Genomic DNA, 17,504 nt, shown 5'->3' on the forward strand with positions numbered 1-17,504 from the left:
TGGGGCTCCCTCCCAAGTAAGCAGGCCCATGCTGTAAGTTTTTCTGTCCCTTTGTGCTCCTGTGCCTACTCATTGCTTTTCTTTCTCTCTGTGTGTGTGTATCTGTGTGTGCGTGAATGTGGTGTTTGTCCTGTTTTCTATGAACCTGTGAATTCCACTCTGATCTGAATGAATAATCAGTCTGTTTAGAGTTGATCTGAATCACCAGGGGAAATGGGTTTCTTTTTCTTTTGTCATGATCACCAGTTTTCACGGTGTATACATTTGCTGTTCTCACTGTGAAATCTCTTCCATTAAAGGCAACTGAATCTGCCTTCATGAGTGCAGGACTCTGGAAACAGCTGTACGCTTCACTGACTTTTTCTCAGTGGCTTTCTGATTCTAATATTTTTACATTCTTTCTAGTCATTAAGACTTTCTACATCTGTTGTTGTGCCTGGAATTATAAGATACTGTTTATCGTCAGGATACTTATAGTGTCTTTGGAGGAAGAAAGTCGTAGAGGAAATAATATGGATCATATAACTCTGTCTAGTTTGTATGTATGAGACAGTACATGATGATGAAAGGAAGGATGTGACTAATCTAATAAGGATGTGACTATATCTAATAAAGAATGCCTGTGTGAAGATGCATGGAGGGTTGAGGCCAGAAAAGAGTAAGGTGACCCGGGACAACTGTGTGCTTTGGTAAAATGTAGCAGTCTCAGAGCAGAGGGAGTGCCCCAGCATTTGCAGAGTGGAGATGCACTGCAGTGTTTACTGCTTTATTTCAGAATAATTTTAGAGATACAAAAGAATTATAAACATTATACTCACAGTACCTGTGTACCCTTTACCTAGCTTCAAATTTTGCCAGTCATTCAGCTCAGGAATCCAGCTTAGGATCCCACCTTGCATTTAGTTGTCTCTGTAGCTTCTTGCAAGGTGGGTCCGTCCTTTGTCTCTCATGACCTTGACACTCTACTGTCCTAGTTTTCCTGTAGGGATCATTCTGGCCTCCCTTTTCCTTATTTAGAATTCCTTCGTTCCTGAGGGAGAAGCTTGGCTCTCACAATCTGTACTCTCTTACTTTCTCATCCGAGTACATGCATGAGGTAGTTTTTGTAACTGTCTAATCCACACTTGATGTGAAAAAATTTTTCCTAATCAGAGTATAATTCTAAACAATTCCTTTTCTGTCTGCCATACGGAATGTAGTGAAACTGTTCTTTTCCAAAATTACCATGGTTAGTTCTTTTTTTCCTTATCCCCTCCATTGTGGTTGTTTCTTATGTTCAATATGGTTTGTTTATGTGTTCGTGTGTTAGTATTTGTACTTTATTCGGAACTCCATTTCTTCATCGCGGCTGGTTTTAGTTATTTGTTTTGTGGGTAATATACCCCAATTCCGCTAATCAGAACTGCACAGAAAGATAGTTAGCAAAGTGCCACTCCCCCTAATCTCTCCTGCCCCTTTCCCATCCTCTCCTCTTTCCACCTCCTCCGACTCTTCCCCTGAAGGTAACCAGTTTCATCGGTTTCTGGGTTACCCTTTCTGTATTTCTCTTTTGCACACATAGTTTTTATACGTGTGTTTCCTTACGTCTCCCCCTTTCATAAAAACGTCACACACTATACATACTTGTTTGCACTTTGCTTTTTTCTCTTAACAATATGTGGAATTACTCTGTCCATTCATAGAGACCTTCCTCATTTTGATGCCTTCTAATACTGCTTCTGATCACTCTCTCTCTCCCCTGACCTCCGGTTCCAGATACCCCCAGTCAGGTAAGCATCTCTCCTTCTGTACAGCACAGGTGCTTCAAGCACAGCATTTAGTGGTCAGTGCATTAGCCTCCTGTGCTCAGTTCTTTTTCTATTGTTTCCCTAATCTCAGCATACAGTACTCACATTTACCTACCTGATCATGCAATGTCACATGGTCTTTAAGATCTACTCAACACAGCAGTTGTAGTGGGGGAAATAGTAATGGATGATATGTAAACAGGTGGGCATGGCCAGATTTGGATTTCAGTGGCTGGATTTGGCCCACAGGCTGTAGTTTTCCAACCCTTATACTCTAGAGTAGTGCTCCTAAAGTACAAATTTGATCACAAAACTCCAGTCCTTGCTTGCAGATTGCTCCTATCGATCTCTATTATTCACAACAATGGTCTCCAAACTGGAGAATAAGGGCACCTCAGGCACCCCCTTGGGCTTCTATTCATCTTAGTATCTTGGTTAAAAGAATGGTACAATAATCAAGCTTTATTGATATTAATATATAGCTTCAAGTAACTTAGAATTCCATTATAATTTCTAAGTAAATGTACATGTTGGTTGAATGTGCAAGAATGATGTACTGAAAATGTTTATCTAAAACACATTAAGACTACTAATTATGCCCAGGGATTCAGCTCAGTGGTTCTGGCGCCTGCCTCGCAAGCACAAGGTCCCGAGTTCGATCCCCGGTACCCTAAAAAGACTATTAATTATGGGGAAAAGTTCTTCTCTTCACTGCCCTCTGTCCTGCTTCTCACTTTCCTTTCATACAGAGGTATTTGTAGTTCTTGAACTTTCCAGGCCTGTGTGTATTTCCTAATGATCACATTCCTACAAAACACACTGTTTCAGGCCGGGGATTTAGCTCAGTGGTTCTGGCACCTGCCTCGCAAGCGCAAGGTCCCAAGTTCAATCCCCGGTACCAACAAACAAACAAACAAAACACTGTTTCTATTTCAGGAGAGAATTACTCCCTCAGTGAAATCTGATAACATGAAGTGAAACAAGCTTTCTCATTTTGTGATCACCCTTTGTAGTAAGTGCACATTCATCAGGGCTTTTTCCTGAAGCTGTACACTTCTATTCATGCCACCCTCCAGAATGTGTGATACTAGAGAGCAGGATCAAGTATTTTATGTGAGTTGGTAATCCAAGAAGTCCAAGAACTCCATGACATGGTTAAAAAAAAAACTCACAACACTTTAAAATTTCATTTTAAAAGTAAACAGAATAGGGCCGGGGATTTAGCTCAGTGGTTTCACTGCCTGCTGTGCAAGCACAAGGACGCAAGTTCGATCCCCGGTACCAAAAAAAAAAAAAAAAGGAAACAGAATATGGGCCGGGGATTTAGCTCAGTGGTTCTGCCACCTGCCTCGCAAGTGCAAGGTCCTGAGTTCGATCTCCGGTACCAAAAAAAAATAAAGTAAACAAAATAACAATATTTCTGATTTTTACTCTCCCACAAAAGTATATGATGTTCCCATAGTTTTGATGTCGCTCAATTCTAATCACCTGAGATTAAACATATTCTTTCAGATATCAGTTTCATTCAAGGACCTGACTGTGGATTTTATCCAGGAAGAGTGGCAACAACTGAAACCTGCTCAGAGACTCCTATACAGCGATGTGATGCTGGAGGACTACAGCAACCTTGTTGCAGTGGGTAAGTGCAGTTTCCCTGCACAGCTCCCAAGAGTATACCTTTCTTCTAGGTTACAAGAACATGTTGCATTTCTAGAGCTTAATTCTCTAGTCTTTTGTATTCGGGGAGAAGGATAATTAAGCCCTTTACAGCAATCGAAGTGTGTGTGTGTGTGTGTATACTTCCCCCAATCTTCACCAAAATGTTCTGGCTTCACTGAGCTGTGGTTAGGCATCTTTATTGAGCAGCTTCAGAAGTTCTACTTTCTGCATCCTTCAGAGTCCTTGAAGTCCAAAGAGCTTGGTCCAGGTTCTCTGTCATTTCCCATTAACAGAGTTTCATGTTAACAAACCAGATGTGATCTTCAGATTGGAGCAAGGAGGAGAACCATGGATAGTGGATGAGTTCTCACAAGTAAGTAAATGATAACTGAGCAGGTGGAAACCAAAGGAAATAAGAGTGCCAGGGTGGCCAGTGATCACATTGGCATCTTTGTAATGTGTTTCAGGAATCCTTTTTTCAGGACCAGACCTGTGGAAGTGATAGAGGACAGTTACTTGTTATGATAGGAATACCTAAAACATTCTCCCCAGTAAAAACAGAGGATAGATTTTGGGAAGCAGGAAGAACATGTTCAAGTGGGAAGGGGAACAAGGAAAGAGGGAGGGGTAAGGGAAAGAAGGGAAACAGCATTTTAAAAAGAGAATAAAGGGGGGAAATGGGAAAATGGAAGCAAAGCTTTTGTACATGAGGAGGAGAAGAAAGGTTGAAGGGAGGGGAGGGGAATGGGGGGAAAAAGAAGAATTAAGACATATTACGGACAGGTACAAATTCCCTATGATGAATGTGATTATTGTGTACAGCAAATATGTACTAATAAAAATTTTAAAATAAATAAAACACTCTCCCCAAATAAATTTACTCCTTCAGTTGAAACTAATAAATACTTTTGCCACTAAGTTACCTATCCCCAGAATTCAAGTTCCTTTTACCACACCTTTATCTCTGTAGCATTCTGTTAACTACCTTGCATCACCCACCATTGTCGTAGACATGTTTTCTAGTCAAACATTCCTAGGTCTGTCTTTAAATAAATAAATCTTGCTTGATTTGAATGATCTTTCTAGTTCCTTCTTTTCTCTCCATAGCTTAACTGAGAAATAAGTCTGTTTCCCTTTCTGCCCCAACCCCACCTCTAGGAGAACTAGTAGGAGGCAAAGAAGGCCCCTAGCACAGAATCTAAGAAGATCCCCACTTACAAGGTTGCTCAAGCCCCAAGGTGTCCTGCTTGCCTCCCTTCAGTCCTAGCCCTGTCCAGCCCCCCATTTTTCTATTTCCACAAATTCCAGAGTTCATAAGTTACTGTAAAAATTTCAAATTGACCCTTTCCTTGTGTTTTTTGAAAACACTGACCATCTTCCTGTGGTCTATTTTACCTGGCCTCACCACATCACTGTCTTACTCTTAAATTACTTAGCTCACCTATTTCAGTACTCTGTCAGCCATACTTCTAGTATACTTTGTGTACTGTTCCTTATGATTGTTTAATTTTTTCCACTCTGTGTTTAGAATGTATTTGTAAGTGTCAAAGGCTCTTGTATTCTTTGCTAGTTTTCTATTCCTTTTACCTTGTTAAATGCCTGTTAAGGATGGCTTTGCATTTTTCTTTGTTTTCTCCAAAATCAACCAAACAAGATGTACTTGCACTTCCACTTTTGTTAGTCCTGGGAGGCTGGGCCTGATATCTAGTACCCCTCAACAAGGCATTTGTAAGGACTCTCATTTCATAGCAATGGTGTAAAGATTCACAAATTATTAATTACGCTTTTTTCTAGAAGGTGACGATGCCTTAGAGAAGGACAAGGAAATCCAAGACAGATATTTAAGGTGAATTGTATTGTTCAACAACAAAACACTGACTACAGAAAGAGCTAACATATTTGTGAAAACATTTACTCCGGGCATGAATATTGTTCCCTCAAGAAAAATGTCATGCATGTGTGATCGAGGTGGAAACAATTTGAAAACTAATTCAGAAATTATTGTTGTAAAGAAAAGCAAGGACAATAAAAAGATTCCCACTGAGCATAATGGATGTGAGAAGTCACTGCTCCAGACTAAGCAGGGGAAAATTCATTCTGGGATGGAAATATACAAATATGATCAAGTTAGCAAAACCAGGCATCAAGATGAAGATCTTTTTCTGCACTAGAACTTTCAGACTTTGAAGCAAACTCTTCATCCTAATAAAGGCCCTTCTTCAAGAGGCTGGTGATCTTTTCCACACAGAAGAAATGAAAGCCAAATGAATGTGAGGAAAGCTGGAAAACCTTTTCTAAAAGGTCCACCCTCATTGTACATCAGAGAATCCATACAGGGGAGAAACCCTATGCTTGTGATGATTGTAGGAAAGCTTGCCATGTAAAGATAAGCCTCACTCAACACCAACGAATTCATACTGGAGAGAGACCCTATGAATGCAGTGAATGTGGGAAAACTCTCATTGACAAATCCGCCCTGATTATACATCAGAAAATTCACAGAGGAGAGAAATCCCGTGAGTGTAATGAATGTGGAAAGACCTTCTTTCAGGAGTCAGCCCTTGCTGAGCATTTCAGGTCCCACACAGGTGAGAAACCTTATGAATGCAAGGAATGTGGGAATGCCTTCAGTAAAAAATCTTACCTCATTGTACATCAGAGAACTCACAGAGGAGAGAAGCCAAATGAATGTAAAGAATGTGGGAAAACCTTCTTCTGTTAGTCAACTCTGACCACACATCAGAAAATTCACATAGGGAAAAGCCCTATGAATGTAGTGAATGTGGGAAAACTTTCTTTTGTCAGTCAGACCTCAGTGTGCATCGGAGAAGTCACACAGGAGAGAAACTACGAATTCAGTCAGTGTGGTAAATTTTTATGTACCAAATCAACCCTCATTGTATATCAGATAGTTCATAGAGGAAAGAAGTCTCACGAGTGTAATGAATGTGGGAAATGTTTCTGCCATAAGTTAACACTCACTATACATCAGAGAACTCACACAGGAGACAACCACAGTGCATTTAATACATGTGATAGAGCATCCATTGTAAGTGAAACCACAGTGAACATAAGAGAATAAATATGACGAAGGATCTTTATGAATGTCATGAACATGGGCATGTGGTTAACAAGCTCACACCACTTTGTACATCATAGAATTCTGTGGGGGAGCTCATGAATGCAATGAGTGTCAGAGGATCTACTGCCAGAAGTCAGCTCTGACTCACTGTCAGAGAGCACACACTGGGGAGAGACCCTACACAAGCCATGAGTATGGGAAAACCTTTTGCCAGAAGTTCTCCTTTACTGAATAACAGAGAATTCACACAGGAGAGAAGCCATATGAATGTACCGAGTATGGGAAATCCTTCTGCCACAAGTCAGCCTTCCATGTGCATCAGAGAATCCATACAGGGGAAAAGCCTTATGGATGTAATGAATGTGGGAAAACCTACCAGAGTCTGTGGACTCTCACTGAGCATCAGAAAATACACACAGGAGAGAAACTCTATGAATGTAGCATATGTCAGAAAACATTTCACCAAGTATCCAACTTCCTCTTACATCAGAAAACTCACAAATAGTAAGTTTCAACAAAGCAGCAAATCAAATAATGTACATAATACTAAAACTGTACATAGAGGAATGGAGTCTTATCAATGTAATGAATGTGGGAAATTTTTCTGCCATAAGTCAACCTTCATTTGAATATCAGAAAGCACTCACTGGCAAGAGATTCAGGTTGCCTAACTAATGCGGTAGAACAGGATTCTACCCATCATTTCTTTATTGGTTTGACTTAACATTATATAGATGGAAAATCTGTGTGTTGGAAAAAAATTTTTTCAAGTCTGATAAGAAATGTAACTCCACTAATCTAAGAAGTTCGGTAAACTCCAAACAGTTCATGGTGAACTATGAAAGTTCACAATGCAAACATCATGCCAGTTGTGCTTCCCTTTTAAATAATGAGACAAACATTGTTTATCTCTTAGATTATTCTCTTCAGTGTTCCTTGATAATGTATGTTACCAGGTGCGAGGATCTAACTCTCACTCCAAATCAATAGGAATTTTTTTCTATGAAAATTCAATCATTTATAAATTTATGGTGTATTATGTTTGTTTTTCGTCTTCTAACTCTGTCTCCATAGTCTTTTGGTAACAGACACCAACCTCTTTATCTGAAAGGACTACCCAGGGCACTCTGTCTAGCCATGGTGATAATACCTCAGATGAGCATTTGATAAAGCTGAGCTTGTGAAAGTCCTTTCTGAGACTTCTAATGATATATATGCAGAGGATCACAAATAAGTGATCCTGAAGCTTCCAGCCAAGTCAAGAAAACAGCAATGGGAGCAGGAAAACAACGCAGAAGTAAGCAGATTTGAACAGCAAAGAGAATTCAGATGGTGTTGGAATCCAAAAAGTGTTTGGCTCTCTGGTTTTAGTGTTCAATAATATCTGTGCTCTCCTTTTCTGTAAGTGGTTTAATTATGTCATTTAATATTTTCAAAAATCTCCCGGGTACTCAAATCAACATGATCATAGAGGTGTTCTTTAGAATTTTTCTGACAAATTTTGAGGGTAAAAAGGCCTCTGAAATGCTCATTAGAGTTATGTTATATGGATATACGTTGTTAAGCAGGATGCCATTTTTATGAGATTAACATTAAATCCTGACTTTCAAGAGTGAGATTTTCCCAAAATTTATTATTGGCTTCTCTGTCACATTACACATCTGCCCCTTGGAAGAGGAAATGAGTGTATGTAATTGGCAAAATGGGAAAAGTAACTGGGGTTTGCTTGGCTCAATAGTCTTTCTACATCAAGGGCTTTTCTGCTCTACTGTACTACTTCTTGTCATGGGCATTGCCTATGATGGAGCTGGCATTTGGTCTAATTCTACCTTTCAACTAATTGGCCCATGTGGTGGTCACCCTAAGTTGCATCCTCCAACTCTATCAGTAATAAACATATCATCCTGATCCCTACCTGCTACTTTTTTTTGTTTTAATTTTTGCTTGTTCAGGTGGAGAGAAAAAGTGCTACTTTGGTTGGGGGCAGGTGCCTCCGAGAACCCAATATGAACAGAATTTATCTATTCATTTATTCAATAGGATAGGTGTACATGTAAATGTGCATACACATATCCATGCATTATATATTTGAATATATACAAGCATGAATATGCGTTTGTATAGTTCAATCTTGCTCTTTTCCTGTGAACTCTATTCATAGTCACTTCAAGGATTTGGTTGCTGTTGTGAATGGAATTTTAATTATATTTAATTTTAAAACTATTTTTGTGTGTTTTCTGAAAAAAACTATTGATGGAGTTAAATAGCTTAATTTTTATACCAAATATGTCCAAATGTATCCCTTAGTTTTAAGATTCTGCTTGACCTTGCAAAACCTAGTGTTTATTGTAGATGAAACTGGTGAATTGCTTTGTGTTTTTTACATATTTTTGTGTGCTAAAGATTTATATACTAGCTAGCTGTGCAGTTGTGCCTTCCGTTTGTCTACTTGATTTGGGGGCAAACCACAATTCTACCCATCATTTCTTTATTAGTTTGATTTAATATTATATAGATGGAGCTATGTATTGGAAAAAATTTTTCAAGTCTAATGAGAAGTGTAAATCCACAAATCCAAGAAGTTCAGTACTTCAAACAGGACAAAAATCATGAGGCCCATCAAAATCAAATTTCAAGACACAATCAAATCAAAAGCAATCTAATAAAGAAAATCCTGAAGGTATCCAGAGGGGAGGAGACACGACGTGCAATGTCTATTAGTTTCCTAGGGCTGCAATCACACACTGCCACAAGCCATACTCGAGAGCAACAGAAATCTATTGTTTCACGGTTCTGGAGTCTACTCAGGTCAAGATGTTGGAAGGCTGTGTTCTCCTCTGAAGGAGCTGAAGGAAGACCTGTCTCAGGCCTCTCCTGGCTCCTGCAAGTTCCATGCCTCATGGCAGCATATCTCTCAGTGTTCACATGGTGTTCTCATTTTGGGCATGTCTATGTCTAAATTTCCCCTTTTTAGAACAATATATTGGATTAGGGACACACCCCGGCAATGTATCATCTTAACTACATCTGTAACAACCTTATTTCCAAACAAGGTCACATTTCGTGGTGCTGGGGGTTGTTAGGACTTCAACATAAACTTTGGAGAGACACAATTCAACCCATAATAAAGTAATATATTTCATAGCTACTACTGTGCAAAAAATTATCCTGAAATATATAGTTTAATACAGTAGTAAACATTTATTTTTCTCACTTTCAGAGGTGTAGAAACCTGGGAGTAACTTAGCTAGGTAGTTCTAACTCAAGGTCTTTACAAGGTTCCGGTCATTTAAAGACCTCACTGGGTCTGAAGGTTCCACTTGCATGATGGCTGTCTCGCATGGCTATTGGCAGGACACCTCAGATCCTCATCTCGAGGCTTCTCCATATAGCTTTCGTGTTTTATTTTTTCAATACTGGGGATTGAACCTAGGACCTTTGCACTGGGCTACATCTCCATCCCTTTTTATTTATTTATTTAGGGGTTTTTTTGAGACAAGATCTTGCTAAGTCACAAAGTTGCCCAGGCAGTGTTCAAATTTGTGATCACACTGCCTCAGCCTCCCAGAATGCTGGGAGTACTGGCATGCACCACCGTGCCGGACTCCTAGAGCTTCCTGAATATCCACCCAACATGACAGCTGGCATCTCCCCAGATCCAGGAGAGCAAGGCAGAAGCCACAGTCTCCCTTGTAACCTAGCTTTGGAGATCATCTTTCACCATGCTGGCTTGATCTCACAAACCACATTCCGTAAGGTGTAGGAGACTGCACAAGAGCATGGATGCCTGAAGAGGGGGATGACTGAGCCATCTTGGAGGCAAGGTCACCACTGTAACAATGGAGTGGCTACAAGAAAAACTGAAGGGGACACACGGGGAGCAGTGAATTTAACTCTCAAGGAGAGGTACTAAAGTTAAGAGAAATGATATGGTAGCTCAGCAGAGAAGTATAGTCAAAAGACATTTCTTTCTAGAGATAGATATAATTGCATGTTTATGTGCTATAGGAAATTAAGGAGAGGAGGAAGTAGTAGAGTGATGTTCTGGGTAGATAGAAAGAATTGGAGTTTAGTGCATAGGAGGAAAAGGTAGCCTTTTTGAAAGACTAGGCAACTGCCACGACATGCCAATGAAGCCATTCATGAGTAGGTTGATAAGATGAAAGTTCGTGGATTTTTCTTATAATTGTCCCCATCTTGCCAGTGAATTGAAGACTATGGCCATTATTGAGAATGGGAGTTATTTTATATATTTATTGATGGGACTGATGTTTGGTCTCAGTTTTGCCATATTGCCTCATGTTATACCAGTTTGTCTTTCACTGCATAGCATGTGGGGAGTATGCCTTTTGATATTTAGGAAAGTTTGTGTATTCATTTTATTGGTTACCATTATTGCCGTGTCTTTATATAATGCCTGAATGTTCTCTGTTATTTGCAGGGAGTGGCAGTAAACACTGTCTACCAGTTTCTTACTAACGGTCTATAGGGAAATTGGTTGGTAATCTCTTCTCTTCTCTCCCCAGTCACCTGGAATATTGTTTTATAGTAAAAATTATCTCTTAGGGTATTTGTACATTTTATTTCTTTCCTCTTTTCAATTTTTAAAAAGTTAATTTTATGGTACACTCTCATACACATAATGTTTGATAGACATAAAAATCACACCTGGAGTTTAATTTAAAGTGGTAGCTCATTCTCTACTCTAAGATGGACACAGACAGCATCCCATGAATTATTGTATATTCACACTGTTTCTCTGTGGACTTTATATTTGAAGATGATCGGTGTGGCTGGTTAGAAAACCCCTGGCTAACTTTTTCTTTCATTGAGTGTCCTAAAATGGCTCACTCCATCACATGTAGTGTGAGGAGTCATTTTTCAGAAGCCTGATGCAACTGGATCATCTGTTTCCCCCTCTACACACATGAGGTGGACCTCTATGAACTGCGTGAGCCAAGGTCTTTTGCTGTCAGGTTACTTGTTGGTGTCCTAACCAGTGGCCCTCTTCTATGACTAAAGCTCTCCCCTGAGCCCAAGCCTCATTTCCTTCCTGTGTCACTCAGGGTTCAGTCAGAAGCAGAGCAAGTTATGTGGTCTTAGATCAACAGATTTTGTTACAGAGGTCTGACTTTATATAACTGTGTGGAAATTGTCACATGATTGCCCCCATGTCTGATGCTAGAGCTTGAAGTCCGCAAGCCAACCATTCAGGAAAGGAAAGTGGATGTTCAGTGGGAGAGAAGAAAAAGCGAGACAAGCTCACAGAGAAGATGGACTTGTGTCAGTTTTCACCATCTTCAACCCAAATGATGTGAGTGTCCTGCTGTAGGAGACTTTGATACCACTTTTCATGTCTCTAAGCACACACTTAGCCCAGGAGCTGGAAGAATTAATGGAAGATCCCTGGAAAGGGAGAGCAACAGACCCACACCACCAGGAGAGCCAGCAGGTAAGATACAACGTGGTCAGTTACAGACACCTTCTGAGCACACAAGCAAAACCACTGTTTCTCCACCAATACCCTCCAGACCCCATCCAGAAATGTCTTTTGTGGTGGGAAATACACAGGGAAAGGAAGTATGGGGGAAGCTAAGGTAACACATTACAAAGACCACGCTCCATTTCTCCTCCAGGGATAGGGATGGTAGCTCCTGTGTTGATTTCCCAAAACCCTTCCCACTTTCATACTCTTCATTCAATTTCCTTTCATTCCTATTGAGCATGCCTATTCTTAACAGGACTGATTCTGTAATTGGTACCAGAATGGGCCCTGGGAGATAGATCCACAAAATAATAGGATCCTGGAGTGACCTTTGGAGATAAAGGCACCTGACCTTGGAGATAAAGTGGGCACTGTTAATGGAGCAAGTATTGGGACAAAGGGATAGTCAGGTTTTGGCCCTCCAGTGACTGATCAGGGAGACCCTAGACTGAAATTAGAAGGACAGTCTTCTGAGGTGCACCTTGACACATAAGTGAGGCTGAGGAAGGAGGATCAGCAAGCATTCAAGGGCAGTCTGAACTACATAGTGAGACCTTCTCTCAAAACAACAACAACAACAACAACAACAAAAACCAAACAAACAAAAACAAATCCAGTATGGTGCCACTTGGATTACAGAACTTTTAATTATACAAATTCCAAAGGGGCAAAGGGTATAGAGCTTAGTGGTAAAGTGCTTGCTAAGCATATGTGAGGCCCTGGGTTCAAGTCTTAGCACCACAAAAAGAGAAAAAAATGCTAAAGAATGATAATGTTCATAATAATGTTTCATATTGGGCACAAATTTCAGTATAGTACAACACTTCCAAAATTTCCAGAAATTGTAAAGAACCACATAATTTAGGCCAGGTGTGGTGGCACAAACCTGTAATCCCAGCACTCAAAAGGCTGAGGCAGGAGGATCACTGAGAGTTCAAGGACAGCCTGAACTGCACAGGGAGACTGTGTCTCAGGAAAAAAAAAAAAAAAAAAAAAAAAAAAGGACTATATAACTTATGAGCAGCAAAGAGCACTGATTTTCAACTTTGTATATGTTAGTGACACATCGCTGTGTCATTTAGCATATAAACCAAAATATACCCCTTTCACAATCAAATCCATGAATGTCTTAGTTACTTTTCTCATTGCTGAGATAAAACACCCAGAGTTAAAGGGGAAAAGGTTTATTTGGCTTACAGTTCATAGAGGTTTCAGTCCATAGTTGGCTGGCTCCGAAACAGTGGCACGTGGCAGGGAGGCATCACAGAGGAGAAGCAGTCCATGGCAGCAAAAGCAACAAAGGAGAGATAAGCTTCTTTCTGTCCATTATTTTGTTTCCAGGCTACCAGGATTAGAGCTGTGCCAAACCAATCAGTGTACTGATTTAGTAATCACACGCCCTTAATCCCAGCATCACACACTCTAGATTCAGTCACCTCTGAAAAAACAGCCTCACCTAAGGCTGAATGAGGCTTTGGGGGAACATCTAACAATGAGAGCTTGTCCTGTGAGTGAATACATTGTTACTCATACTTTAGAATATTTTGAATGATTGTGTAATGTGGGCAGTTAGTTTTAACATTTACTTTTCTTGAAATTTAAATCTTTTAATTAGCGCATCAGTCTTAACCAAATACAGCACTCATTAATGATGGTGCTTTTACAAGGTTCTAAAAAATTCATGAAGACCAATTATATTGAAGTGGAAATTAGATGCTATAATGTACAAGAAAGGCACTTAAGCACCATAATGCACTGTACAGTTAATTTAGTGGTGAGTGCTCAATACAGCACCAGTGCTAGAGCTGAGAAAATTAAGCCAGGATTGGAGTGGAAAGCTTCCACAAAGGATGCAGATGTATGCTCCTTGAGAATACATCCTCCCTATTCTGCCTGTTCCATTAGGGGGATTAGTATTGAATGATGCATGTTTTCAATTCTTCTAGGCCTTTTATAAACAAAATCCTTGCATAGACTGCTCTATTGTTATGTGTGAGAACGAAGCGGCTTTTAATTTTTTTATTTGATTTTGTTCCTGTATTTGGTACTTACATTTGTTTTTAAACCCTTAGGAGATGCATATGATTTTTATAAAAAATAAATCAATCAATACTTTCCTGTATAAACAATATTTTATCTTAAAATAGCTATATATTTTAAACTCTAATGTCAAAGTATATACCTGCATTATAATTTTAATGGTTATCTAGTATTCCACCTTTTGGATCCCTGAAAGTTTTTTATCTTTTTTTATATTTAGATTTTTTATAATATATTGCATTTAACATAAACTGAGAAATGCATCCATACATGCATCTTTTTAAAAATCTCTGCAATTATTAGTTTATTAGTATCATCCAGAACTCAGATGTTCAGTATTTCTCCTGAAATTACATAAATAAAAGCAAATTGAAAGAATTCAAGTCAAAATTATATAACAGAACAGCCCTCCATCACAAAAGCATGTAAAATTATAAGAATGCTATTTTAAAATACTGGCACATTAAGAGAACAATAATCTCAAAACCCACAAAACTCCCAAATTGTTCCTGAAGCTGCTAAGCAAATAAACATGACTCCAATGAGTTTGGATTTTGTAAATACAAAAATTAAATAAATTGGATAATTCATACCAAAGATGGGAAGTTCATATTCTTTTCATGTGTCCATGCAATTTATAAAGGGACCGGCCACAGTATAGAAAATCTACCTGTCATGCCTGACTTAGTAAATCTTTCACAAACAAACAGGACAAAAGCAAACAGGCTGCTTTCAGCAAACGACAAGGCTATTTCTCAGTAAACAAAAGACAATCTCCTCAGTGCTGAAAAGTCCTGTGATTGTCTACACACCAGTGCAGACTGTCCTTGGACTAACCATAAACCTTTTACCCTAGATTCCTTGGCGCCTTCAATACCTATACTAGCCTAATTCCTTTCCTAGTTAGCTGCTAGTATCTCTCTCCTAGTGTTAGCCCATCCACTCACAAATGAAATCTCTTCTAGCTAGCTGCCACTACCTCTCCCAATGTCAGCCCATCCACACAAGGATATAATAAGCTCGGCTTTTCCCACCTGGCTGCTAGAATCTCCCTGATTTTAGTCCTTGATTTTAGTCTCTGTTTACTAGAATAAACTTTTCTTTCAAAAGCCCATTTAAATGAGTCGTTTCACATGTGCCGTCTATAACACTATCCCACTTCATAATTTGTGGCATCATAATTTTAAAAGATGATCCAATTAATTAAAGATATTTTTACTGGAAACAACTGTCCTGAGCAGTCCATATATAGATGAATGTGTAAAGGCATTTATAGCCAGGACTTTCATAGCCTTCACTGTGACTAATATCAATAAAAAATTTAAGGGCCAGGGATTTAGCTCAGTGGTTCCGCTGCTTGTCTTGCAACTGCAAGGACCTGAGTTTGATCCCCAGTACCAAAAAAAAAAAAAAAAAAAAAAAATTAATATGACAATCTCGTATTTTAAGCTCATGTTTTGGGGAATACATTCTCAGCTCTCTTTTAATGTGGGAACTGCAGAATATAACTGCCATTACATGGTAATAGGAGTTAAAGAATAGAGTCCCCGTGTAAAGATTAGAACATACTTTTCTATTAGCCCTTCAAGGACAGACTTCCAGATTGCTTGATCCTAATAATCCCGTGCTCTGAATAGAATTGGCTCCTCTTTGCTTCATAAGTGTAAATGGGCTATGTGAAATTTGTCATCAACTGATCAAGATATTGGAGTTTGGGGCCAGGGATTTAGCTCAGTGGTTTCGCCGCCTGCTGTGCAGTGCAGGCACAAGGACCCAAGTTCGATCCCCAGTACCAAAAAAAAAAGATATTGGAATTTGTTTTATGGATGAAAATGTCTTAATTTAACTTTTATTACCCCCATTATGATATGCAGGGTATTTTAACAAAAGCTTTGCATCCATTAACTATACGAAAAGAATAACACTAATGATTAGTGTGGTCCAAAATGGACAAAACCTAAAGACTAGCTTCCCCTCAAGAAGAAAAATTTCAGACCTATGAAAAAGACAACAATTTTAATCAAAAAATTTTATTTGCTTAGAAGCATTCAACAAAACAACTGCAACCTTTTTTTTTTTGCAATTACAGAGTAGTATTCAGTTAACAGAACAATTATTTCATATAAGCTGCATCAGAGACAACTAAAGATGAAAAAACTATTATCCTCATATGTAATTAATTTGTGCTCTGCGCCACAAGAACCTGCTCTAAATTCTTGTGCCAATTTACAACTCCCATAAGTACCAGGCAAGGTTAGTGGCTACTGGAAATATCACCAGCACAGGGCTATTTAAAGACACAATTGGTAGTGTGTTATCAATACAAAAAAAGATACTGGTTTAAAAACAAATCTAATACAACTTTACATTTTTTTTTATTTAAAAGGAGTGAGTTGTGAACGAGGAGGTTAAATCCTTTATAGATAAGAAAAAAACTGCACTAGAATCAATTTATTATCATCCTCTTCATCTTTCTCTTCTTCCTTCTTTTTCTTGCTTTTTTTTCAGCCTTGATGATTCCCTTTCCTGCTCCATCAGGTTTTCCTTTAGCTGGGAAGGCAGCAATGTCCCTTTCATTCTTTTCTTTCAGCTTAGCAGCCTTCTTTTCATATGGTTGCTGGTCATCTGCAGCAGTGTTATTCCACATCTTTCCCAGTTTCTTTGCAGCATCACCAATGGAGAGGCCAGGATGATCTCCTTTCATTTGGGGGAGATACTCAGGACAGAAGAAAAAGGCTAAAGGAGTCCTCTTGGGTGCATTGGGATCCTTGAATTTCTTTTTTGTTTCCCCTTTAGGAGGGATATAGGTTTTCATTTCTCTTTCATAATGGGCCATGTCCGCCTTTGCCGTGTCTTTAAATTTCCCTTCTTATTTAGCAGACATGGTCTTCCACCTCTCTGAGCACTTCTTAGAAAACTCTGAGAAGTAGATGGAAGTGTCTTGGTTCTTCTTGTGCTCCTCCCAGCAAGTTTCCACAAAAAATGCATATGATGACATTTTGCTCCTCGACTTCTTAGGATCCCCTTTGCTCGTGTTTACCTATTTTTTCCTCAGCGAGGCACAGTCACCCTATGCCTGTTCAGCTCTCACTTGCTCTGTCACTCTCCTTATGGAGCTCAATATCTTGCAATGGCCCATACACATATCTTTCCGTGTCTGGGTCCATGTCTCACTAAGTCAAAGAATGAAATCAAAGACTAAGGAAGTAGACAGGAGAAATGTTTATTAAGAAGAGAGAAACAGCTTCCAATAGTCAGGAGGGGACCCAAAAGTGGGCTGCCACAGAGACTCTCTGTCAAGGAGTTTTTATACCAAAAAATGACGAGGGCTCAGACCACTCTGAGTCAAACTAAGGTCAACCCATAGGACTAAAACAAGTTTACTTAAACTAGAAATGGGCCCATGAAGAGTCTAGGAACATAGCAAGCTTATGTGTATAGGTGCTCTTTG

At 39.2% G+C, this 17,504-nt stretch overlaps 1 protein-coding gene and 1 pseudogene across 1 annotated transcript; one reads left to right on the forward strand and one right to left on the reverse strand.

The window, feature by feature from the left end:
• Positions 1–1,087: 1,087 nt before the first annotated feature.
• LOC101702358 (uncharacterized) lies at positions 1,088–7,159 on the forward strand. The gene is given in 6 exon segments (XM_087197750.1): positions 1,088–1,096; positions 1,756–1,769; positions 5,748–6,202; positions 6,205–6,292; positions 6,294–6,463; positions 6,621–7,159. Coding segments are annotated over 6 exon segments (1,149 nt in total). The 3' UTR covers positions 7,034–7,159.
• A 9,311-nt stretch (positions 7,160–16,470) lies between these two features.
• On the reverse strand, positions 16,471–17,220 carry LOC101702695 (high mobility group protein B1 pseudogene; annotated as a pseudogene).
• Positions 17,221–17,504: the final 284 nt, after the last annotated feature.

The sequence above is a fragment of the Heterocephalus glaber genome, unplaced genomic scaffold (assembly GCF_053883595.1).
Source record: "Heterocephalus glaber isolate CG9 unplaced genomic scaffold, H.glaber_assembly_v1.0 deba00001673, whole genome shotgun sequence".
NCBI classification, from domain to species: Eukaryota; Metazoa; Chordata; class Mammalia; order Rodentia; family Bathyergidae; genus Heterocephalus; species Heterocephalus glaber.